Raw genomic sequence first — 26,185 nt, forward strand, 5'->3', positions numbered from 1 at the left:
AAAAAAAAAAAAAAAAAGAGGTTAGAGTGGGAGAGAGCCAAAGCATAAGAGACTGTTAAAAACTGAGAACAAACTGAAGGTTGATGGGGGGTGGGAGGGAGGGGAGGGTGGGTGATGGGTATTGAGGAGGGCACCTTTTGGGATGAGCACTGGGTGTTGTATGGAAACCAATTTGACAGTAAATTTCATATATTAAAAAAATAAATAAATAAACATAAAAAAAAAGAAATTCATGCTCTAAAAATGAAAAAAAAAAAGATTTTATAGTTGTCAAAGGTCTTTCACCACCTTGGTTATGTTTATTCCTAGATTTGGGGAGGCTGTTAGGTGCAATTTTAAATGGGATTGTTTTCTTAATTTCTCTTTCTGCTACTTTGTTATTAGTATATCACTGTGGTTTTGATTTGCATTTTCCCAATTATTAGTGATGAGGATCTTTTCCGATAACTGTTGGCCATCTGTAGATCTTCTTGGAAAATTATCTAATCAGATCTTCTTCCCATTTTTAAATTAGATCGTTTGGTTGTTTGCTATTGAGTTTTACATTTTCTTTATAAACTTTGGATATTGATCCTTTAGTGGACATATGATTTGCAAATATTTTCTTTCATTAGGTAAGTTGACTTTTCATTTTGTTGATGATTTCCTTTGCTATACAAAGTCTTTTTAGTTTTATGTAGTCCCACTTGTTTATTTTTGCTCTAATTGCTTTTGCCTTTGTTGACAAATCCAGAAAGCATCACCAAGATCCATGTCCAAGAGTTTACTGCCTAAGTTTTCTGCTAGGAGTTTTAGGATTTCAGGTCTTACATTCAGATCTTTAATTTATTTTGAGGTGATGTTTGTGTGTGGTGTAAGATGGTGGTCAAGTTTCGTTCTTTTGCATGTAGCTTTCCAGTTTTCCCAGCACTATTTGTTGAAGAGACTGTTCTTTCCCCATGGTATATTCTTGCTTCTTTTGTTGTAAGTTAATTGGCCATATGTGCCTGGATTTATTCCTGAGCTTTCTATTGTATCCATGAATCTGTGTCTGTTTTTATGCCAATATTGCACTATTTTAATTATTATAGGCTTTGTAAACATAGCTTGAAATCACAAAGCATGATACTTTCAACTTTGTTCTTCTTTCTCAGGATTGCTTTGGCTATTATGCATCTCTTGTGCTTCCAAACAAATTTGAAGATTCTTTGTTCTATTTATGTGAAAAATGCTATTGGAATTTTGATAGGTATTGCATTGAATCTGTAGATTGCCTTCAGTTGTATGGACATTTTAACAGTATTAAATCTTCCAACCTATGAGCATGGAATATCTTTTTCTTTTTTTCTTTACAAATTTTTATTTACATTCTCGTTAGTTAACATACAGTGCAATATTGGCTTCAGGAATAGAATTCAGTAATTCATCACTTACATTCAACACCCAGTGCTCATCACAACAAGTGTCCTCCTTAACACCCTTCACCCATCTAGCTTATCCCCTACCCACCTCCCTCCATCAACCCTCAGTTTGTTCTGTATCTTTAAGAGTCTCTATGGTTGGTTTCTCTCTCTTTTTTCCCCCTCCCATATATTCATATTTTGTGTTTGTTAAATTCCACAAATGAGTGAAATCATATGGTATTTGTCTTTCTGTTTGACTTATTTCACTTAGCAAAATACACTCAAGCTCCATCACATCATTGCAAATGACAAGATTTCATACTTCTTGATGGCTGAGTAATATTCCATTGTATATATACACCACATCTTCTTTTTTTTTTTTTCAATATATGAACTTTATTGTCAAATTGGTTTCCATACAACACCCAGTGCTCATCCCAAAAGGTGCCCTCCTCAATACCCATCACCCACCCTCCCCTCCCTCCCACCCCCCATCAACCCTCAGTTTGTTCTCAGTTTTTAAGAGTCTCTTATGCTTTGGCTCTCTCCCACTCTAACCTCTTTTTTTTTTTTTTCCTTCCCCTCCTCCATGGGTTTCTGTTAAATTTCTCAGGATCCACATAAGAGTGAAACCATATGGTATCTGTCTTTCTCTGTATGGCTTATTTCACTTAGCATCACACTCTCCAGTTCCATCCACGTTGCTACAAAGGGCCATATTTCGTTCTTTCTCATTGCCATGTAGTACTCCATTGTGTATATAAACCACAATTTCTTTATCCATTCGTCAGTTGATGGACATTTAGGCTCTTTCCACAATTTGGCTATTGTTGAGAGTGCTGCTATAAACATTGGGGTACAAGTGCCCCTATGCATCAGTACTCCTGTATCCCTTGGGTAAATTCCTAGCAGTGCTATTGCTGGGTCATAGGGTAGACCTATTTTTAATTTTCTGAGGAACCTCCACACTGCTTTCCAGAGTGGCTGCACCAATTTGCATTCCCACCAACAGTGCAAGAGGGTTCCTGTTTCTCCACATCCTCTCCAGCATCTATAGTCTCCTGATTTGTTCATTTTAGCCACTCTGACTGGCATGAGGTGATATCTGAGTGTGGTTTTGATTTGTATTTCCCTGATAAGGAGCGACATTGAGCATCTGTTCATGTGGCTGTTGGCCATCTGGATGTCTTCTTTAGAGAAGTGTCTATTCATGTTTTCTGCCCATTTCTTCACTGGGTTATTTGTTTTTCGGGTGTGGGGTTTGGTGAGCTCTTTATAGATTTTGGATACTAGCCCTTTGTCCGATATATCATTTGCAAATATCTTTTCCCATTCTGTTGGTTGCCTTTTAGTTCTGTTGGTTGTTTCCTTTGCTGTACAGAAGCTTTTTATCTTCATAAGGTCCCAGTAATTCATTTTTGCTTTTAATTCCCTTGCCTTTGGGGATGTGTCAAGTAAGAGATTGCTACAGCTGAGGTCAGAGAGGTCTTTTCCTGCTTTCTCCTCTAGGGTTTTGATGATTTCCTGTCTCACATTCAGGTCCTTTATCCATTTTGAGTTTATTTTTGTGAATGTACACCACATCTTCTTTATCCATTCATCAGTTGATGGACATTGGCGCTCTCTCCATAGTCTGGAAGAAGAAGAAAATCTTGTCATTTGCAACGACTTCGATGTTGTCCGTATTTTCAAATTACCAGTTTTGGGTTTTGTGGATTTTCTCATTCTTCTATTCCCTATTTTATTTATTTCCACTCTAATATTCACTATTCTCTTTTCCCTCCTGCTTTTGGTCTAGTTTGTGATTCTTCTGGTTTCTTAAAATGGAAGTTTAAATTATTTGAGATCTTTCTTCCTTTTGAATGTAGGCATTTGCCATTCTAAATTCCCTTCTGAGAATTGCTTTCACTGCATCCCGTATGTTTTGGTATGATATGTTTTTTCTTTCATTGATCCCATAGTATTTCCAATTTACTCTGTGATTTCTTCTTTGACCCATTAGTTATTGAGGAGTGTATTGTTTAATTTCTACATGTTTCTGAATTTTGCAAATTTCCTTCTGTTATTGATTTCAAATTTTATTCCATTGTGACAAGAGAACATACTTCCTTTGACTTAAATGTTTCTGAATTATTGATACTTGTTTTGTGGCCTAACATTGTTAAACTTGGAGAATATCCCACATGTACTTGTATTATTGGGTAGAGTGTTCTATAGATGTCTAGTAATTCTAGTTGATTTATAGTATTGTACAAGTCTTATGTTTCCTTGCTGATCTTCTGCCTAGTTGTTCTGTCCACTATTGAAAGTGAGGTGTTGAAGCCTCCAGTTACAATTGTTGAACTATCTGTCTCTCCCTTTAGTTCCATCAGGTTTTTCTGCATGCATTTTGGGGCTTTGTTGTTAGGCATACACACACACACACACACACACACACATTTCTTTGTTTCTAATGTTTATTTATTTTTGAGAGACAGAGCTTGAGTAGGGGCAGAGAGAGAGAGAGGGAGACACAGAATCTGAAGCAGGCTCCAGGCTCTGAGCTGTCAGCACAGAGTCTGACGCGGGGCTCAAGCCCACAAACCATGAGATCATGACCTGAGCCAAAGTTGGACACTTAACTGACTGAGCCCCCCAGGCAACCCTAGTTCTTGAGTTCTTTTTCCAGTCTTTCCTGAGTGTGTGCACACCTGTGAGCAGGTGAGGAGCTTCTAGATTCCCTGAGATATGTCAGAACTTTTCAAAGCCCTACTTCCCCAAAACATCTCATTCTTCAGCCTTTTCTCCCAAGTTTTTTTTAGTAAGTTTACTGGTGTGCCAACTGTTATCCATTACCTCAGGTATCAATAACTAAAAATTTTCCTATAAATATTTTCAACAAATATCCCCCCTGCCCTCTCATGTCAGCTTTAGTGCTGACACAATTTGATTTAGGTGAGAAAAGACAAGCCTTTTGAGTGGGTTTTTCAGAGAGCCCACACAGATTAACAAATGATAATTATTTGAAAATTATGTCTTTTTGCAATCCTCTGGTACCACTACTAGTATTTTTACTGGGCGTGCTAGCAGTTATTTTCAAGTTTACCACTGAGCTGAGAAGCAGGGTATGGGACTAAGGCAACCTAAAATGCCCTGAAAATCACCATTCTTATCAATAGTTAATGTTAAAATATATATATAAGTACAGCTCAATTGCCATAGGCTTTTGGTTAATTTCCAGATTCTGAAAAGTTTGATTCTGACAGTTCTTTTCAGATTTTTAGTTGTTTTTATGGAAGAGCTGACTTTTAGAGTTCCTTATTCCACCACTTTCACTGTCATAATCATCTACTGATAGTTTTAATATCTATACCAATTTCAGTAAAATGTATTGAAGTTTATGGAAAACATATTCATTTGAAAGTATATTTGGATTATTTATGCTTCTGTTAGGAGAATACTGATAGACATTAAGAAGATTTAAGGAATATTTTGGTACCTAATAGATTAACAATTTTTAATGAAGTCTAACAGTGTTGTACCTTCATACCCCTGCTTTTAAATTTATGTTCACGTAATTTCTTTCAATTACTATATGAGATTATTTGGCTCAATGCCCATTGCTAAAGCACACAAGAAGACAAACATTGCTTTTTCTCATTTATGATTTTATTCATGCATTTATTTACCAGTTATTTATTAAGCACTTAGTCCATCAGGCATAGCTAAAGGTGCAGAATATTGGAAGGTAACATATGCTGAATGATGACATGATTTTAATTTATCAACAGATGACTTAAGAAGCAATTGGACTTAATAGTATTGCCAGGAAAAGGTGCATTGCCTTACCTTATGACCTATAAGGATTCCTTGGCAGATCTTACTCTTTTAACTATCAAATATACAGAACCTTGCTGTCAGTACCAAAAGCTACTCTGTCTAGTGAAAGGACAGATATCATATTAGCTGGGATGTACAGTCATTCCCAGGCTGTGCCAATAGTGGACCCACTTACCCACATTGTTTGTAACTTAAACCTCTATGCTCATTCTGGATTCCTCTCCCTACTTCCATCTTTAAATCCCAACTGGAGATAAGAACCCTGAATTTCATCCCTAGATTTTCTTCTCAGACATTAACCTTTACTCCATTTTCCAGAATGACTCATCACTCAGAGTCTGGTCTTTGAATCTTTGGGATTCATGGGAGCTGTTCTAAAATCAAAGATGTAGTAATTGAAAGCAGTGGGTTCTAGAGTAAGACAACCTAGTGCCAGTATTAACTCCACTATGTACTGCTGTGTAACTTTGGACAGCTACTTAACTTACCCTTATAGGAGGTTGAGACAACTGTAAAATGAATATAACAACGTACCTACACTAGAGATGTGAGAATTAAATAGAAAAATGAATACAAATCACTGAACACAGTGCCTGGCACATAATAAGTATTCCATTTATATTGGTTATTTTTATTATTCTTGTTATCATTGCTTCATTGTGACTCTTGGGCTTGCCTTTCTGGCTTTTTTTTTATTACCTTCAAGAAATTGGTGTAAATTGTAATAAAATTAAGGCAGTATAGAAGCGATGTTACCAAGATGTTGACATAGGTGGTTCCTGACTTCACTTCCCCCTTGCAAGAACAACTACTAACATCTATTTTTAAAAAAGACAACACTGAAAGAATCCTAGAACATGGGGGTGAGGCTGAAGCACTCCCCTGCACCTCAGACCAAGACAAACTTCATTAGAAGGAAGGAGAAGTGGTTACACATTAACCACATTGCCCCCTCCCTAAGACAGCACAGCCCCAAGTGGAGAGGTCTCCCTGAGCCTCAGGTTCCTCCAGTGGATGAAGAGAACCCAGGGGGAGACAACCAATCTCCCCCAGCCTTGTGGGTCACTTTATAGGAGCTCTCCTCTAGTCTTGAATCACAAGTATTGCAAGGGATTCTTTGGGGCCCAGGAACTGGGAATCTTACTGTAATGATAAAGGAGTAAGGCAATTACAACAACCAGCACATAGAACTTGGGAGACTGAGTTCATACCTGCAGTGCCCAAGTTGTAATCCTAACCAGCAGTTTTGCTCATCTGCAGAACTAAGTTGGGGGTGCACTCTGACCAGGGAACTTGGCAGGGTCCAGATTTGCCTGATTTGGATCCTCAAATGAGGAGTTTTGCCAGGCCTAGAGATTGGTTTGCTTTTACCCAGGCAGGGTGCTGAGTCACAGCCTCACTTTCTGTGGGGAGTGCCTTCATCCCCATCTGATCAGAAAGGCTGTTGACAACTCCTGAAAGCTGTGTAGCCCAGTGGCACTCGAGCCAAGAAGTAGACAGGCAGAGCTGATCACCTGCAGAGCAATGCCAGTACCAGGCATGGAGGCTTCCTGTGTTGTGCACAGGCAGGCATATTAATTGAAAGGAAAGGCTAAGGGTAGTACCTGGCCTCTCTCAACTAGAGTCTGTTTGGGAAATTGAGAGGAGCCTGGATCATCCACTCCCATTCCCACCTGTCTCAGCAAGGGGGCTGAGATATAACCCCACCCCTTGTGGAGAAAGTTCTCCAGCCCCATCTGACCAGAGGGCCAGCAACAACTTGAAGCTGTGCAGCCTAGCACCGTTTGAGCAGAGAGAAGAGAAGACAGAGACAATTGTTTGCAGAGTAAATCCAGTAGCCCTGTTTGGCCGGGGAGCTTGGGGAGCTTAGGTTGACTTAAGACAACAAAGAAATGTACTAGTTTTAGAGCTACTCCCCCTACTGTGTCTGTTCAGGAAATCTAATTCATAGACCTGCTCATCACTAAATATAGCATTCAGCCTGTCCTACCAAGGAAGCTAACCAGAGCACACAGAAGTTGCCTAGTACATTCAATAGCCCTCTGTACAGTGGCACTTGAACAGGGAACATACCCTGAAACTTCTATCATCTGTGGAGCAAAACCAGTGGCCTTACATAACCAGGGAATTCAGTGCACACTCAGGCTTGATTTGGGCCCCCAAAAGAGCTGTATAAGCCCTGAGCCCTGGTCTGCTGCTCTGCCAGGTCAGGGAAGCTAATTCATAAACCCAATTACCACTGAATACAATGCCCAGTCCTGACCATTTAGTAAGCCTGACCAGAAAATTCAGACAACTGCAGAGCCCATTCTACACCCCTTGACTGGGTAGGAAACCAAGCCAATGGTCCCATTCAGCTGTTCTCAGCCAGTGGCACAGACCCTCTTGCTTGTCCTCAGAGCCCAGACAGTGGCTTTACCCCCAAATAGGCCATAATAGGAGGCCCCACTTGCTCAAAAACATCATCAGCAGATACACCCAAACTTAGTTGACTGGTGAAAAACTGTTTTTGCCAAAGCAAACCTGTAAAGTCTGGAATAGGAATCCCACTACTCAAAGGCACAGGTACCAAAGAAAGGAATCAAGGATCATGAAAAATCAGGTAAATATAACACCATCAAAGGAAACTAGTAAAGTTCTAATAACTGATCCTAAAGAAATGGAGATCTATGAATGGTCAAAGAATTTGGAATAATCTCTTTAAGGAAGTTTAGTGAACTAAAAGAAAACCTAAACAAACAAAATTAGGAAAACAACACATGAACAAAATGAGAAATTTGACAAGGAAATAGCAACCATCAAAAAATCCAAACAGAAAGCTTAGAGTTGAAAATACAGTAACTGAACTGAAGAATTCAATAGAGAGTTCAAAAGTAGACTCAACCATGTAGGAGAAAGAATCAGCAACCTGGAGGATAGGACATTGGAAATTATCCAGTCAGAGGAACAAAAAGAAAAAAGAATGAATAAGTGAAGAAAAACTGCATTCACTTTCTCAGGGAAGACTTTCATACTCCTGAGTCCAAAATTAGCTTCTTTGTTATAAATTCTCATGGAGCAATGCTTTTTTTCCCCAAAATATTTTATCTCATTGGTAATTATATACTAATTTTTATCAACATTTCATTCATTTCTGTTTCCTGCATTATATCTCAAGTTACATGAGGTCAGTGACAATGATTTCCTTATAGATACTGGCACAGTACCTAGGACAAGAATGAATGAAGGAATGAAGCATTCACTTTCGTTTAAATGATTAATATGAACTCTATACTCAAGTCAGTCTATTTTACTCACCACAGTCTCCCTTATTTTGCTTGTCATTCTGTATATATCTTTTAACCTTACTAAGTCTAACTCTTTATAAGGTAAGATTTTTAAGTGGTACAAATTACATGTATTCAGGTAGTTACAGATATATAGATAGATATTTATATTCATTTTCTCATAGTATAATATAAATAAGTATCCAATACAAATAGGCATTGAATGAATTAATGGAAAGAAAAGTCATTGATCATAATGATTGTAGTGCCCAGGAACAAATGAAGTTGCATGAAGAACTGGGAGGACCAAGTAGATTTTCCACGGGAGAAGGGAGGATATGCCCCTGACCTGAAAGATAACTGACATAGCCTCATACACTCTTCTTTTTAGTGGAAGGTTTTAGAATTCAGGAAACAAATTAGTACTGATAGAGATTAATTTCAGTTTATCTTGTGAGCTTGAATCATCACTTTGCCTTGTAAATATTTACAATTCTTCTATTAGCTATGCATTCCCCTGACATTTACACTTTATTCATAAGCAGCCTCTGTTTTGACCTATAATTGCTAATAAAGATGGATAAGAGCACCACAGATTGAGGTTGCCATAGATCACTATGGAAATGGCACACTTTCCTGCTTCTTGTGAACATAACATTTGCCTCATGTTGGTCTACTCTGAGAACTCACCTCTTCAGAGATGGAGGATGATTTCCAGAATGTTCCATGTGAAATTGAATGCAATAGAAAAATCAAGTCCCTGCTGCCCTGTGAACCAGGATATTTGGTACCTCATCAACAAGGATAAATTCAGCACTTTCATGAAGCACAGAAACCCAGGTGCTAATGCATAAAACTAGCTCACTCTGATTTTGTGGTATTCTGAGGGGCTAAGGAAGGGCTAGATTTTTGTCTGATTTCTCATCTAGTAGGCCAGCACTTTGCTAGGCTCTTGTCCCCAAAACACTAGAAGAACCAGGTGGCTTCCTTTTTGGGCATATTAATCTATTCTTAAAATAATTTTGAGAAATTGTCCTTTCAACATTTTTAACTTGTTACTTAATCTTGTAACTTAACCTTGTTACAAAAATGCACACATCAGTGTAAATAAAAACTAACATTTAAGCTGCATATGAGATTTTGAATACTCAAGACTCACATTCTCTATATTACATAACTGGCTCTATTTTCTCAGAGTTTTCCCTTTTTATCCCCTAACTACATTTTACCTGAAGGTCTTATAGCCATAAAAAAAATGCACCGTGTCCCAATCTGAAACTATGGTCTTTCTTTGGTGAGCTGTCCCTCTCTTTACTGGGTCAGTGAATGATTCCCCGTTCATCTAGGTGACAAAACCCTTGAGAAATGGTCCTGAAGAAGCTGAGAATATAATTAAAGAGACACATATACCACAGGGAAAATCATTTTGTTGACCAAACCATTTTTGAATTTGGTAAATATTAGCTAGAACTAATAAAAGTGCAGTGGAAGACAAGACATAATGCCTGACCTCAGGGAATTCATGGAATGTGAGAGGGAGAAAAGAAGAGTGAATTTCACAACCTGTGAGGGTTTTATGCTCTGATTGAACAACATCGGACCTACAAAGGGCCTCAGGGAAGGCCCTCAGGCCCCTCTCCCAAATTTACCTAAATGGCTCCTTGTAATCATTTTGGGTATGATGTTTAGGTTTCTTTCTCTTTCTCTCTCTCTCTCTCAATTAGGTTCTAATTTTTTGCTTATGTGTTCCTTAAAGTAATTTTGAGAAATTGTCCCTTCAACATTTTTAACTTGGTATCTAAATTTTTTGTAAGATAAAACAGATGCAAAGGTGTAATTTTCAGCATATTACAGACATTAACATGTTAAAATAAAATAGTTGTTAACACTCTTTTAAATGTATTCACTAGAATTTAAATGTCACAGAATCTAAACACAGTCACCCATATGCACATACACACATGCACACACTCTTACACATACACTTGGAAGCGTGCACACGCGTACACACACACACACACACACACACACATATTCCTTGGAGAGTCTCCTTGTATTCATACCCCAGCTAACTTTGAAGAATGCCATTCTATAGGCCTTTTTCTCTGATGCCTTATGTATTTTTTTGTGACGCCGAGTAACTGTGTCCCAAAACTTGGCTAAACACTTTACATGTATCACCTCATTCAAACCTAACAACCCTCTGAGGTCAGTACTGTTATCTGCATTTTACTTATGAATAAAATGAGGTTAAGAGAAAGGGTTTGAATCCAGGTCTTTCTGACTTCATACCCTACATTCTTAACTGCTACTTTATACTTAAAATGCACTGCAACAGAGGGATTTTAGTGTTAAAATCAATACTACCTGCTTTGCTTTTCTCCATAGTACTTGCCAATATCTAATAGGCTGTATAGTTTATTTAGCTATTTTTAGGCCTCCCTACTCCCCCAGCCCAGAATATAGGCTTCAAGAATGTAAGGATTTCATCTTTTTTCACTGCACTTTTCTCAGTGCCTAAAACAGTGCTCAATAAATATTTGTTGAATAATGAACTAGACTTGTTGTTACGAAGTCAATAAGAATCTAAGAGAGTCTAGACATACTACATGCTACATGCTCTGTAGCATGCATGCATGTAGCTACATGCTCATCAGCCTTCCTGGCTTCATTATAACTGGGTAACAGTATGTGTAGATCAACAATCTACTGGATTTGGAGTGAAGGATTTTTATGTGTCAGTCAGTACCAAAAAAAGAAGGATCTAATTACATACCTGAAGTGCTTGCTGAGCAGCAGTAGAATGGTGAACTATATTTACCTCATTCAAGTTACCAAAGAGAACACAATCAGGTAGCTTTGTTTTAGGGCTACGATAGGGATGCATCTTGAGCCACCACAGTCTACTATTCAGGGCTGGGAGTCTGGGTACATCAGGGCATCCTTGGAAATCTGGTGGCTAGAACCTCCCTAAAATCTCCCAGAGCTGAAGAGCCTTATTATAGTGTTTTGAAGCGTATTACTTTGTATAGTTTTCTTAGTGGTTGAATATATATATATACAACTCATCACATTCTACTGATATCAATGTTTTCCAATTTGAGTGAAGTGCAGAAACTTCATTTAGGTTTCCACATGCTCCCCACTTTTAAATATCATTGTCTTGAGTATCAGATAGTGTTATAATTTTTGTGCCAATTGTCATATATAATTTAGAAAATTTCTGGAGATAGTATATTGTATTTACCTACATTTCTGCCTTTCCATTGCTCTTTCTTACTTCCTAATGATGCAAGATTTCTCCCTTTATTATTTCTTTTGTAATATGTCCTTTAGCCATTCTTGAAGAGTAAATCTGGCTAAGTGACAAATTCTTTTAGTTTTCCTTCATGTGAGAATGTCTTTATTTCCCCTTAATTCCTGCAGTATAGTTTCATCAAATACAGAATTTGCAGTTTACAGTAATTTTCTTTCAGCACTTGAAAAACAGTGTATCACTTCTTCTGGCCTCTGTTATTTCAGATGAGAAATCTGTTGTCTTTTGAATTGGCATCCCCCTATAGGTAATGTGTTGTTTCTTTCTGGCTGCTTTCAAGATATTTTCTTTGTCTTTAGTTTTCAGAAGTGTAATTACGATGTGTCTGGGCATGGATTTCTTTGAATTCATCCTATTTCTAATTCACTTAGGTGCTTGATCTGTGGATTTATATGTTTTGTTGTATTTGGGAAATTTTCAGTCATTATGTCTTTGAATATTCTTTCAGTCCCATTATCTTTCTCTTCTTCTAGGACACCAATGTTACAAATGTTGGATCTTTTGTTATGGTCTCACAGGTTCCTGAGGCCCTGCTTGTTTGTTTTTGGTTTATTTTCTCTCTGTTGTTCAGATTGGGTAAATTCTATGGATCTGTCCTCAACTTCACTGATTCTACCCTCTGTAAGCTGCACTCTGCTATTGAACTCATCAGTCGTTTTTATTATTTCTATTATTTTTCAGTGCTATAATTTTCATTGGTTCTTTTTTACAATTCCTACCTCTTTTCCGAAATTTTCCCTTTTCACTTGTTTCAAGAGCATTTGTAATTGCTTGTTGAATTTTTCTTATGATGGCTACTTGTCAGATAATTCTAATCTCTGGTTCATCTCAGTGTGGGAATCAGAGGATTATCTTTTCTTATTCATGTTGAGATTTTCTTGTTTTATTTTTTTGTATGATAAATGATTTTAATTGTATCTGGACATTTTGGCTATTAAGTGAGGAGACTCTGGGTCCTACTTAAATTTTTTATTTTAACAGACCGTTACTCTGTTTAGATTTAACATATTGGTTATAGCCTACTTTTTATGGGCTGTGGTTCCAATGATAGTCTAATTTTCAGAGACTTGATAGTACTATGTTGGTCTTCTTGGTTTCTCTCCTGCCTCTGGGACCCCCACTGGTACTTGTTGGTACTAGTTGAGAAAGTGAAGGAGCTTTCCGAGATGAGTGGTCTGGTGCCTTTAGGTGGAGGAAGGGAATCTCCAGCCTGCAGAGACAAGAAGCACTTTTGGGACTGGGTGCTTGTTGTGGCAGGAACCTGCTTGCTAATGTCCCCTGTCAAGTGGAGTCTCTGGGTTGGGAGAGGGGAGTCTCTGCCTGGTGGGAAAGTTCTTTTGTGGGTTATTGTTAGGGGAACATTTAGTTGGTTCCCCTTGCTATTTCCTCTAGGCTAGAATTATTGGCAGGACTCTTACTCAGTTTGGAGGAAGCATAAAGCTATTTGGCCGCCTTCTCTTGCTAGATTTGGTGTCAGGAAAGGCTGGGTCTGGGTTACTTTCTCTTGAATGCCATGCCACTGTGTTGTTCCCTTGGTCCTCTGGTCCCTAACTAATTCATCTTCCTCCTTCTACCTTTTAGTTGTCTCTTATGTTATTTCCAAAGCTTTTAGTCATGGTTGGCAAGAAGAAGCAGAGACAAACAAGTCTACATCATTTTGCTCAGATCAGAAGGTCTCTATGTAAGCTTATATAGGCCTAAAATCTCTCTAGACAGGTACACAAAAATTGCCTTCCCTGAGGAGGGAATCTGGAGAATATGAGGCAGGAGAGAAACTCTTTTTTGTATATGTGCTTGCATATTTTCATTTTAATCAGATGAATATATTATCTAGTCAAAAATAAAATGTAAAAGAAGAAGGAAATCTTCTAATTCAGATTTGCTTTCAGGGGCACAACCAAGAATTGCAACAGTGGTCAAGCAGTGTATGGATTCAATAATTTGTCATTTTATTAACTTTCACTGACTTTTTAAAAATTTTTTTAATGTTTATTTATTTTTGAGACAGAGAGAGACAGAGCATGAACGGGGGAGGGGCAGAGAGAGAGGGAGACACAGAATTGGAAGCAGGCTCCAGGCTCTGAGCCATCAGCCCAGAGCCCGACGCGGGGCTCAAACTCACGGACCGCGAGATCGTGACCTGAGCTGAAGTCGGACGCTTAACCGACTGAGCCACCCAGGCGCCCCAACTTTCACTGACTTTTAATTTCACTGTATTGTGACTGCTTTGATCCCGATCTCTAAGTGTAAGAATAATGTTCTCAGTGGATTTTCAGCCTGCTCATACATTTTGAATAACTTGCAGAATACAAATGTGTAATTTAGATAGAAGTAGATGCTTTTGGCAGCATACTATCACCTTAATCAGCTGAAAAAAATGATATTTGTATGACATTAAAACAAAATTAATAGCAAGACGCTGATTACATGAAAAGACTTTAGGTTGTAATTATTAAACTTGCAAACAACTCAGCATAATTAGTGCCTTAATTAGGATATGACCTGAAATTTTAGCTTACAAAATTAATTGAGGCAATTAAAAGTCACATTTGTAAAGTAAAGTGGGTTTTAAAGTTTACAAGGTAGTTAGATATCACTTTTTTTCTCATTTTGGGAAGCATCTTTAGAGGTAGTAAGCTTGCCGTGCAATTGCTTTGATTCCAAGCCCCCACCTCCAGCATGGTGTCTCAGCCTGAAGCCTTAAGGGTCAAGTTTAGTAACTCTCAGCTATGGGTTTCCACCCACAGGAGGCTGAGCAGCTCCTAGGCACACTCCTAAATAACTCTGGGGAGCAGTGAAACAGTGAAGACTTACTGTCTGCAGCACCCTAAGTGAAATGTAAACTAGAAGATTGATATTGACTTTGATTAAACTCCTTGACCATTTTCATGTAACTATTTGGATACAAATGGCAATTTCACCTCTGTCATTTATTCTCCAGCACATGCTTCTTGAAGGCATTTCAGGTACCACAGTTTAGCACATGGTGAAGGTTCCAATCCAAAGCCAAAGAATTTCCCATCAGTAGGTAAAAACAGTGAAATCAATAAATATTGGTGGGCTAGTGATTTGCGAAAAAATAAATCTAGACTCCTACCTTCATTACTTACATCAAAATAAACTCCAAATGGGTCAAAGATTTAATATAAAAATGTTATAAATGTACTGGAATAAGACATGGGTTAGTATTTTTATTGTAATTGAGAGTGGCTTTTTAAACATGACAAATAAAACAAAATCCATAAAGGAAATTTGCCTACTTAAAAATTCTAAACTGCAATATGTCAAATAAAGTACAATAAGTTTTAAAAATCTAATTCAAAGTCAAATCAAGAGAAACTTTCTTTTATATTTTCATTTATTTTTTTTCTCTCTAAAGGCAGATCTTTATTCCTCAATAAGAAAATAATGAAATACTTGGAAATAGGCATCATGATTTGCGTACAGGGATATTAAGTATGGGGAAAATTAAAAGAACTTAAACTTCAAAAAATATCTCATAAAATAATTACAGAATAGCCATAGGCTGTGGTCATTAAAAAAATCAATATTTAATAATACCAAGATATTTTCATGATAGAACCTTGGAAAAGATAGAGAGTATCAATGAATCCAATCTGATTTTTTCTAGACAAAAAAAAAAAAAAACAAACGAGAAAAAAAACAAAATATCAATAATTACTGCTAGAGATAGAATTATGGATAAATGTTATTGTCTTCATTTTGAGTAATTTCCAAATTTTGTGCTGTAAGTAAACTATTTTGTAATCAACACTTTTTTTTTTATTCCTTGGAGCTTTAAAGAAAAACATATTTGAGTTTTTCCCAAAAATAGCTAACTTGGAACAAGATCAGGTATGAAAAATCAAAATTGAAGACTTGAAAAGTATACTGTATAATACAGGAATAGTGACAAGCCTCCCTCCCTGCTCCCCCCACTCCAGCTTTTTTAAAATTCCTCTACCAGATTCCATGATGGTCTATCATTTGGGTTAAGTTAAAACTCCTGGTCATTCTCCGTGACCTCTCTCTCTCTCTGACACTGCAGGCCTAGAACACAGGCTTCTGTTTCCTAAGGCCCCAAATCATGAGAGCATTCTTTTTAAAAGTCAGTGTCACACTTGTCTATTCCTAACTGCCTATTTTGTAGAACAGGGAACATCAGGTTCAAAACACCGATGACTTGGTTTTGGCAAGAAGCTTATGTCTTTAATTGGGAGTACATGCCTATCACAAAATAACTATCACTAGTAGTATAAGAAATGTCATCACTGAACTTCCTCTGTACCTGTAAGTTTTCTTTATTTCTTCATTTGATGCTCCCTTTTGCAGACCAAGAACTTCATATAGAGCTTCTCCAGATGTAGACATAGTCCGCTGTCTTTGGTTAGGTATGTTACATGCCATTTTCTCAGGCTGCAAAACAAAGAGGGGAAATAGCCATGAAGGTTATGCATACTGGATCCCACTCTCTAAAGAAAAGATAGTTTATTTTTAACCTTTTGTAAAATGACAATCTGAAATACATTTTTGTGCCAGCCACAAAAGAAGAGGAGAAAAGGGTTAGGAGAGCCAAAAGTGGAGCTTCAAGTCAGGGTGTTAAAGGTTATAGGCAGCCATGCAAATGGAATATGGCTTTGTCCACATGGTTAGAAATGTAATCTAAATACCCAGCTAGTTCAGAATTGTTGAAAATGAATCCTCACGGGTCAGGCATATGTAGATTTTTTTGTTTGCCAGAATTTGCATAGCTCCTTTTATGTATGTTTTCCCGATTTGGCTAGGCAATGGAAATAATCTTCCATTTTACAATAAAAGACAACTTTTATAAATATCAGGGGGAAAAAATCATCTGAGTGCCAGGTTAGAACTTCTCTGCAGCTATGGATGCCAAAGACCCCACAGTGCTCATGGGTTTTGCACTTGAGATAGATCCTTTCCCTATGGTTTATAAAGAAGGGGCTGGGCTATCTGACCCAAGGAGCCATCTACCTGCCGTGCTTTGGCTCTAGGGAAGGTGAAGAGAAGCAAGCATACCTGGAGGCATTACCTGTATCCACCACTTAATCTCTCTAAACCTTCATTTATAAAAGGATAATAAAGCCCACATCACAGGATAGAAAAAGATAACTACTTTTATTAAAAGCAGCCCAGTATGTAATTCTGAGAGTGCACTGTAGTCGATTTGGCCTGGCCATGACCAGCTGCATGACCTTCCCTATCTGTAAACTGGAGATAGGAATGTGCCTAAAATCATGGAGTTGCTGTAATAATTCAGTGTATTCATATATTAAGAAACAAAGACATAAACCATTGTTCATAGCACCATTGTTCATAATAGCCAAAAGGTAGAGACAATCCAAATGTCCATCAACAGGTGAATGAAAATATGGTACATACACAAAATGGAATATTATTCAGCCATAAAAAGAAATGGAATCTTGACACATGCCACAGCACAGATGAACCTTGAAAACATTATACTAAGTGAACTAAATCAGTTACAAAAGGACAAATATTGTATAATTCCTCATATATGAGATATCTTGAATAAGTAAATTTATAGAGACACAAAGTAGAATAAAGGTTATTAGGGGCTGGGGGACATGGGGAATTAGTATTTAATGGGCATAGAGTTTCTGTTTGGGATGATGAAGAAGTTCTGGAAATAGTAGTGATGATTAGAAAACACTGTGATTGTACTTGATGTCACTAGATAGTACCCTTAAAAACAGTTCAAAAAGTAAATGTTAAATTTTGCCACAAAAACAAAATAAGGAAAATAAAAGCTACTTAGATTGTAAGCTCCCCTGACTAGAAGTTCCTTGAAAATCATTGTCCATTTCTTGGCGTTGGGACTTGTACAGCAAGTGCTGTAAGAGTGAATGCCCCTACCCCACTTGCGCTCTCTCTCAAAAAAATAAACTTTAAAAAAAAAAAAAGGAAGACCGAGGCAAAAATCTTGCCTAGAGGCACCAAGGATAAATGCTTGTTTTGTGGCACAGCTCATTGTTCTTCCTCAATTAGCAACCTGTGAAAAGAGTGTCCCTAGAGGCCAGAAGGAGCCTCGTCCCAAATTCCTGGTTCACCCAAGGACCTTCACCAAGAGGAAAAGGAATCCTTACTTTGCGAGCTACAAAACAAAATCTAACTGATGCTCATACTGACTAGCAGCCATTCAGTAAATTATAGCACTTATTTTCATTGCTGTGCTAGTTTACCTTTCTTGTCTACCCATTACAACTTCCTAGGGAGTAAGCAATTCAAGACTTGGGGTATGCCATTCATCTCTGTATTCCAGGCTGACAGGTCAGCCCTATCCTGCAACCACAGACCAGCTGATTATTCACAATTGAAGGAAGAATTGCCTGAGTAACTGACACCCTCCCTACTTCCTTCTCTGTCTCCTCTGTCCTACTGCCACCACACAGAGATATGCTCAGGATACTGATGCTCTGCACCATTCATACACCTGTGGTTGCCAGGAATGAAGGCAACCAGTAGGCTTCTACAAGTCATACTAAATGCCACAAATGAGTGGGTTTGGAAGGTAGGGATTTCTGTGTGGCTTTGTGGACAAGGAGTAGGGCCACAGTCATCCTACTTGTCTCTCTGAGATTTTAAGATGTCACTGGTTAGCAAGATCCCCAGAGTCACAAACTAAGAATATATCAACTAATGATTGAAATTTTAGGACTGTAAGATATGGAGTTAGAGATCATCTAAGCCAACTTAACAAATGCTTTTTGGGAAATTTGGGCCATAGATCATTGTAGCAGACTTTACTTATTAGTGTACTAGTTGTCCTTTCTCTGAGGAATGCTTAGGTCCCCATTGCAACATATGCCTTTCCTGACACTTGCCTCAGTCTTACCTGATCTCAGTTGAGTAGACCAAGAGTGGGTACCAAGGCAGACCAATCAGAGTCCTCCCCTAGCATTTTTTTATATATAGGACAATCTCACAGATGGTAAAATCAGTAAAATGTAAAATTTAGGTATTGTTGGGTGGCCTGAAATGAGAGAAATTGAAACTGATTTGAAGAAGAGGAGCAGTGGCTGGAAGATGGGGAGATAGAGCCAGTAGAGTTCAATCCCGTGGTTCTAGTTGTTTCAGGGTGCACTTGCAACTCTTCCACTCCCACAGCTTGTCAATCAACTCTTCCTCAGATGGAACCAATAAAATTCCTCCCCATACCCAACTTTACACACGTTTTTTCTTTTGAGCATATTTTAACTAGGTTTTGGTCACTGTTAACCAAAATTCCTAAGTGTCATGTACTCTCTCAATTAAACACCACCAGGGCTTCCCCAAGCACTTCCAAAGGAGGCTAATCTTAAATTATTGCACCTACTCATCCTTTAAAGTGAATGTGGCTTCCTGATACTTGGGAATTAATACTTTGGGGGAAATAACAATAATATACTAAGATATTCTAACAGATTCATTTATATATATTGTGTAAACATTACTAGTACAGATAAAAGGAGCAGTGATAAATCTATCTTAAGACCCTTTCATAAAGAAAGTTTGTGGAGAGCTATTCAGGAACACTAAGAAGAAATAAAAATAAGACAAATAGTTATTTTTGTTTTATCTATTTATCTTTGTATTCAGCATTCCAAAGAAATAGTTTCAATTTGAGGGAAAAAATGTATTCACTCTTCACCCATCTCTCAGATGCCATGGCTCCCATAAATCAACAGATGGTCCTAAAATCAATTTTAACAAAACATGCACAATTTCCACAGTTGTGAGTATCATGCTGCATGACCAGCTTTGATTCCTTCCTACTTGGGTCTTGCTGTCACTAATCCAGGAAAAGGATTTACAGGTTACGGAAGATAATCTTTTAAACAGGTTATGGTAATACTCACAGCAGAAGTTCAATTGTTTAGTCAAAGCCTGCAATGCAGGCCAAGTCTTTGGGGAGATTTCAGACTAACATGAGATACAAAACTGTAAGCCAATAATGAAACTACTGTTTAGAGGTTGAACAAGTACTGAGGATAGATGAAGGAATTTTCTGGAAGACAGGGATTCTGTTTTCTGCCAACAGAGGCCCAACATTGTCCCTGGGATATATTAGGTGTGTGATAAATGTCTGTTGGGTAACTAAATCAAAAATGAGTGGTTAACTTGAATGAGAATGTTAGGGAGAACTTCGCAGAAAAGATGAAATCTGAGCTGATAATAATACTACCACTTATTTCTGTAGAACTTAGCATATATTTCTATTATAGCTCTCGCATGTAAGCCTAACCTTGGATCTGCATAGACGTGGTAGCCATTGCCTTTCTTGACCATTATTTGCATAAATCAACAGAAAAGAAGACTTCTGGGTTTGGGGCTGAAAGAGGAGGCAGGACATTCTGACATTGTGACTGGGACTTTTTTTTTCTAAGACTACTCCCTTCAAACTTATCCCAGGTATAGAAAAGAGAGATGGGGTCAGTTGGGGGCTACCCTTAATCCTTTCCAGAGAATAGTCATGGAAACAGCCTAGGATCTATCCTTCTATACACATTCCTCTTCCTAATGGAAAAAAGGAAGGCAGATTCTATCTCTCAATTTCATACATAGAAACTCACCAGGAAAACTTGCTATTACTTTGGTTTATGTATTTCTTTCAAATCATGTTTTTTTCTTTTTTAGAAATCCAATAACACTGTAATCTATTCCTACTAAATAAAATCCAGTAGCTGACTTGCTTTATGGTATGGATTGAACAATATTCAGAGTGGGTTGTTGTAAAGAGTTTGGAAATTATTATGTTTCACCTTCTTTGCCCTGTTCCCAAAAGATTTCCTTTCAAACAGATGAAGTCTGTTGATTAAAGTACTAAAAAAAAAGCGCTTTTACATCAGTACTGTAACACAAGAAAAAGATAGTTGGTCAATAGTTGGTCACTGTGGTGAGTTGTTAGCCGACTCTACAGACTATAACATAAAGGGACCAAAAAACTGCAAACTTGCCTTCTGTACATCAAATAGCAACAACATGGCTCCTTTCCTGTCTCTATGCTGATATAGAAACCAGACTTCATACATTATTGATGTAGATGACATCTAGTTTCAAATGCAACAGTGTAATTCAGTGAAAAACTTAGTTGTATAAAAATGTATAAATATAGATATATGCCCTGAGAACATACTAACTACAGAGTGATAGTCAAAACATCTAAAAACTCTCCTTAAATAACCTTAAACTAAATAATGGAGCCATACCTTTTTTAAATTCCTTATGTAAAATATAATATTTATGAATTCTTTTTTTGTAGCCTTTTGAATTCTAATACTCCAATGTAAAATTCAGGTCTTTATTATTTATTCATAGTCCCTCATCTATTAGCCATCCAATGTAGAAAAAAATGTTGTCATGCAAAATTATTAAGTAATTTAATTTTGATCATCCAGTACATGATATTTAATCTTCTGAACTTAAATTACTTTTTGGTACATTACAATTCCATTAATATCATAATTTCTTAAAGCACTGACCACTATTCAGTCACATATAGCTCATCTGTCTTTTGATAACAGATATAATTGAAAGAAGGTTCAGCACTCCGATGATGATGGGTATACAATTCAATATAAATACTTATTTCAAAGATTCTAATTCCAGGAGTTTTACAAATGCTGTTTTAAAATTTTCATGTTGACATAAAATATTCTTTTCAAAGCAAAAGATGCTTCATCTATATCTATTATGTCAATTCTGAAAATTGGAAAAAATCAAGCTATACCTTTCTTGAAAGCGTTCCTTCAAGACTGAGAAAATGATGGTGGGCAAGGAAAATTAGATCATTAAATGCAGCAAAAACACTTTCAATGGCTGTCATTGGTGAAACCAACATACTTTGCCATTTTCTTATTATTTTTGTGATTCCTCCATTGAAATCTATTTAGTGAAGTAAAATTTCCTTATTCAAATAACATTGTATCTTAAAGCTAAACACATATCCAAAATGCTAACTAAGCCTATGTTTAAAAGTAATAATTCTCCCTAGTATAATTACTCATTATAGAAAAATAATTATCTCTTAATCACATTGATTCTTATATAAACAGCGACTTGAAGATGGGACCACTTGGAAATGTTAGAAATAACCCACAGTACCTGTTCCTATAACTCCGATTCTGTGTTCTCAAAACAGGAACAACTTGCTGTTTTTAACTGGTCTGGAAATAGATGTGCAAAGAAATAAAGGAAGGCAACAATGAAAGAAGCTATTCCATACCTGTTCCACTGTTTCAAAGCAAAAGGCTACTCCTTTCCATTGTTCTCATCCAGGGTTAAGCGGGTCAGTGGAGTTAGATTACTTTTCATTTGTTACTTCATCAGCCAATTGGTTATCCCTCTGGAAAACATAACAAAGAGAAAATAAAACATGCATGATAGTAAAGGCTGCCATTACAAAGCACCAACTGATACCAAAATATATGCTACATTTACTGTTGATCATTAGGTAACTGGTGCTTGGCTCAACCAAATGCTGCTATGGAACTGCCTCCAGGTTTCCCTCAGAACTTCCAATTAAGAGAATATGCAGAAATAAATAGTGTTGATGAGGATATAAAGAGAAGGGAACCTTTGTGCATTGTTGGTGAGGATTTAAATTGGTTACAGCCACTATGGAAAACATTACAGTTTCCTCAAAAAATTAAAAACAGAAATACCATACCATTCAGTAATTCTACTTCTGTATTTACTCAGAAAAAATTAAAACACTAATTCAAAAAGATGCACCTCATGTTTACTGTAGCATTATTTACAATAGCCAAAATATGGAAGCAACCTAAGTATTCATCAATAGATGAATGGATAAAGAACACACACACACACACACACACACACACACACACACACACACATGAGGAATATTACTCAGCCATAAAAAATGATGAAATCTTGTCATTCATGACAACATAGATGGACCTAAAGGGTATTATGCTAAGTGAAATAAGCCAGACAAAGACAAATACTATATTATTTCACTTATATGTGGAATCTAAAAAAATAAAACAAAATTAAAACAGGAACAGACTTATAAATACAAAGAACAAACTGATGGTTGCCAAAGGGGAGGGGATGGGGAGATGGGTGAAAGAGGTGAAGGGGATTAAGAGGTACAAACTTCCAATTGTAAAATAAATAAGGTCACAGTATGAAAGGTATAGATAGGGAATATAGTCAATAATATTGTAATAACGTCATATGGTGACAGAAGATAACAACACTTGTATTATGACGATTTCATAATGTATATAATTGTCAATTCTACATCTGAAACTAACATAACATTGTATGTCAACTACAATAATTTAAGAAATACTGGAAAGAACATGTAACATCAATAAGGAGGAGACTTTAATTGCTCACTACATCAATCCAACTGTTTTCATATTTGAACATTTTAGTTGAATCTTGGTCAATTGCCTTGGTCAAGAGGCACTGAGCCATAGTGGTAAATGTGGTAGTTTTAAGAATGAAGGAATTAGGGTGTCTGAGTGGCTCAGTTAGTTAAGTGTCCAACTCTTGGACTCTTGATTTTGACTTAGGTCATGATCTCATGGTTTGTGAGATTCTCTCTCTCCCTCTCTCTGTGCCCTACTCCCATGTGCATGGGAGCATTCTCTCTCTCTCTCTGTGTCTCTCTCTCTGTCTCTCTCTCTGTCTCTCTCTCTCTTAAAATGAATAAATAATAAACTTTTAAAAAAAGAATGAAGGAATCTCTTGTTAAAACAATATTCTAGGGGCACCTGGGTAGCTCAGTTGGTTAGGCATCTGACTTCAGCTCAGGTCATGATCTCATGGTTCCTGAGTTCAAGCCCCACATCAGGCTCTGTGCTGACAGCTCAGAGTCTGGAACCTGCTTTGGATTCTGTGTCTCCCTCTCTCTCTGCCCCTCCCCTGCTCTTTCTCTCTCTCTCTCAAAATAAATAAACATTAAAAAATATTTAATTAAAAGTGCTCTAACTTCATATGCAACAACAGGTCAAACCACGAGGACAATTCTTACGATTTTGACTAAGATCCTATGACTGAAAAAGTCTTAAATGAGACAGGTATTACTCTGAATTTGGGACAATGGGGTCTGGTTCCTGAGGCTGAAGGCAGAGTTTAAGCGTGTTGCTTGGCACAACAGGTAGGCAGCCTAGGGTTATTTTGTGAGAACATTTCAGACAGCAGTCTTGTCTCTAGATAGTATTGATTTTTTAGATACAAAGGAATAAAAGGCTATTTCCCATAGATCCTGACTTCCAGCCAGAGTTTAGGAAGCAGCCTATCATCACTCAGAGAAGTGGGTGGGGAAAGGGAAGCTAAAGACATTTAAAACTAAAATCACATCAGCTTAAGGACAGCATCCTTTGATGAAATGAAAATAGTGGCTATAATAATATTATGAGATTATGGGTGACTGTTTTTAAAAAGTACAGTTTATGTTTCAAATTCAGTTTAATATTTTTGGTAAAATTCATTATTTTTGTATAATTAACCACTTCTTAAATCTTCTTAATCATTACTTTTTAATTTTTAACGTATTGCCTAAGCCATGAGTTCTAAAAGTAAGTATTGCAAAACTCCTGTGTGAAGTAGAACTGTAGCTGTGCTTCATAGAGAAAACACAGTTTCTATTTCATCTAGTCATTTAGCAATTAGTCACCTATTAGATCCAGGCACTGGGCTAAATACTAGAAATACACTGGTAAACAAAATCAAATGTAAGCTTGGGGTTTGTGGGTCACAAAGTTACAGCCTACCAAGAAAGGCAGATATTAATCAAATGATCATCCAAATAAGTATATACAAGAAACTTTGGAGAGATGTTACAAGACCATGTAAACCAGTGTAACAGAGGTCAAAGAAACCTTCCCTGAACAAAAATAACCAAACAGAGATCTGAAAAGAACTAGATGAGGGGGTTGCTGGTAGAAACAAAATATATTCTGGGCAGTGGGAAGAGTATTCTCCACTGAACATATTGTCTCTGGGTGCTTAAATTGGAGAAATAAAGAAACATGCTGACATGTGCTCTCATACATAGGATATCAACGCATACCTATACATATATGGTTTCTGATATATCATCTAAAAATATAGCCAAAGGTTAATGGGATCATATACCACTTAACCAGGGAAGGCTTTCTAGAAGTGGTGAATTTCAAATAATGTTTGTAAAAGGAAATAACTCATGGTAAGCACACAAATAATTCCTTGATGCAAAATACACTAAGTGTATTGTAAAAGTATTGCCAATTGAATCATTCAAGGTTGAAGAGGAGAGCTTAGAAGATATTCCACAACTGGACAAAAGTGGTCTCTCTGGAAGGTAGAAAATTGGAAAGAGAACCATGTATGTGGTGAAGAGGGAGTAGTTTACATGCCACTTTTCCCTGTGTATTCTATTTATGAGGTCTTCACCATTCCCTGAGGTGCTCCTAGAGACCTTTTACCTACCTCTCTCTGTTACTACATGGGGTTAGTGTTATTATAAGAAATGACTAGTACATCAACAGAGAATCTGCAGCAGGTACCAGATGACTTTGGATATTCAACCAAAATAATCTATCAATCATAAAAATTAGAGTGGAACCTGGCTGGCTCATTCAGAAGAACATGCAACTCTTGATCTCGGGGTTGTGAGTTCAACTCCCATGCTGGATGTAGAGAATACTTAAATAAATAAAATTTAAAAAAATTTAATATAAAAATTAGAGTACACAGTATTTCATTTAAACTTCACATCTCTACAGGTGCAACTATCACTCATTTTTGAACATGTGATGTGCAAGGGCACATACCCCAACAAATCCTAATCGAAAGAGCCCAATACAATGAACAAAAGGAGAATTATCAATATTATGGTTACTATTTTTATTGCCTCTCTACATTGTATTGTTGTATGTGTATGGAATTCAGGCTATCATTCTGTAAATTTCATTTTTTTTAATGTTTATTTATTTTTGAGAGAGAGACAGAGACAGAGCTTGAGCAGGGGAGGGGCAGAGAGAGAGGGAGACACAGAATCCAAAGTAGGCTCCAGGCTCTGAGCTGTCAGCACAGAGCCCGACTCCGGGCTTGAACTCATGGACTACAAGATCATGACCTGAGCCAGTCAGACACTCAACTGACTGAGCCACCCAGGCACCCCTCATTCTGTAAATTTCAAAGGGAAGAGTCTTTGGGGCAAGCTTCATTCTGTTAAGTGAATTTAGAAGGGAATAAGACAGTTGATTGCTTGATCATGTAAAATGAAGAGCCTGTTTGCTACCACACCAATGGTATCTCAGACATAATTATGGAATAATCCTGGAATTTCTTTTGTAAAATCAAGTGTTTATATATGTTTTAGAGGAACAAATTAATTCCTGTCATGTTTCATAATTGTCCAAAAT

The 26,185-nt window shown here is 37.2% G+C and overlaps 1 protein-coding gene across 6 annotated transcripts in view; it reads right to left on the reverse strand.

The window, feature by feature from the left end:
• The window catches only part of DNAJC5B (DnaJ heat shock protein family (Hsp40) member C5 beta), a 98,317-nt gene that overhangs the window by 54,133 nt on the left and 17,999 nt on the right, over positions 1–26,185 (reverse strand). For 5 of the 6 annotated variants that reach the window (XR_007458497.1, XR_007458496.1, XR_007458495.1 and 2 more), the window contains 2 exons: positions 22,027–22,146; positions 16,072–16,199 (listed from right to left, as the gene is read on the reverse strand). Coding sequence is in view for 3 of the 6 variants with exons in the window: in XM_049633329.1 (XP_049489286.1) it covers positions 16,072–16,190 (119 nt within the window). In the remaining 3 variants the exon portion in view is untranslated. Of the gene's footprint in view, positions 1–16,071; positions 16,200–18,657; positions 18,796–22,026; positions 22,147–26,185 lie in introns of all 6 variants that reach the window. The other variant, XM_049633331.1, reaches the window with a different exon arrangement.

This window comes from Panthera uncia, chromosome F2 (genome assembly GCF_023721935.1).
Source record: "Panthera uncia isolate 11264 chromosome F2, Puncia_PCG_1.0, whole genome shotgun sequence".
In the NCBI taxonomy this organism is placed as follows: Eukaryota; Metazoa; Chordata; class Mammalia; order Carnivora; family Felidae; genus Panthera; species Panthera uncia.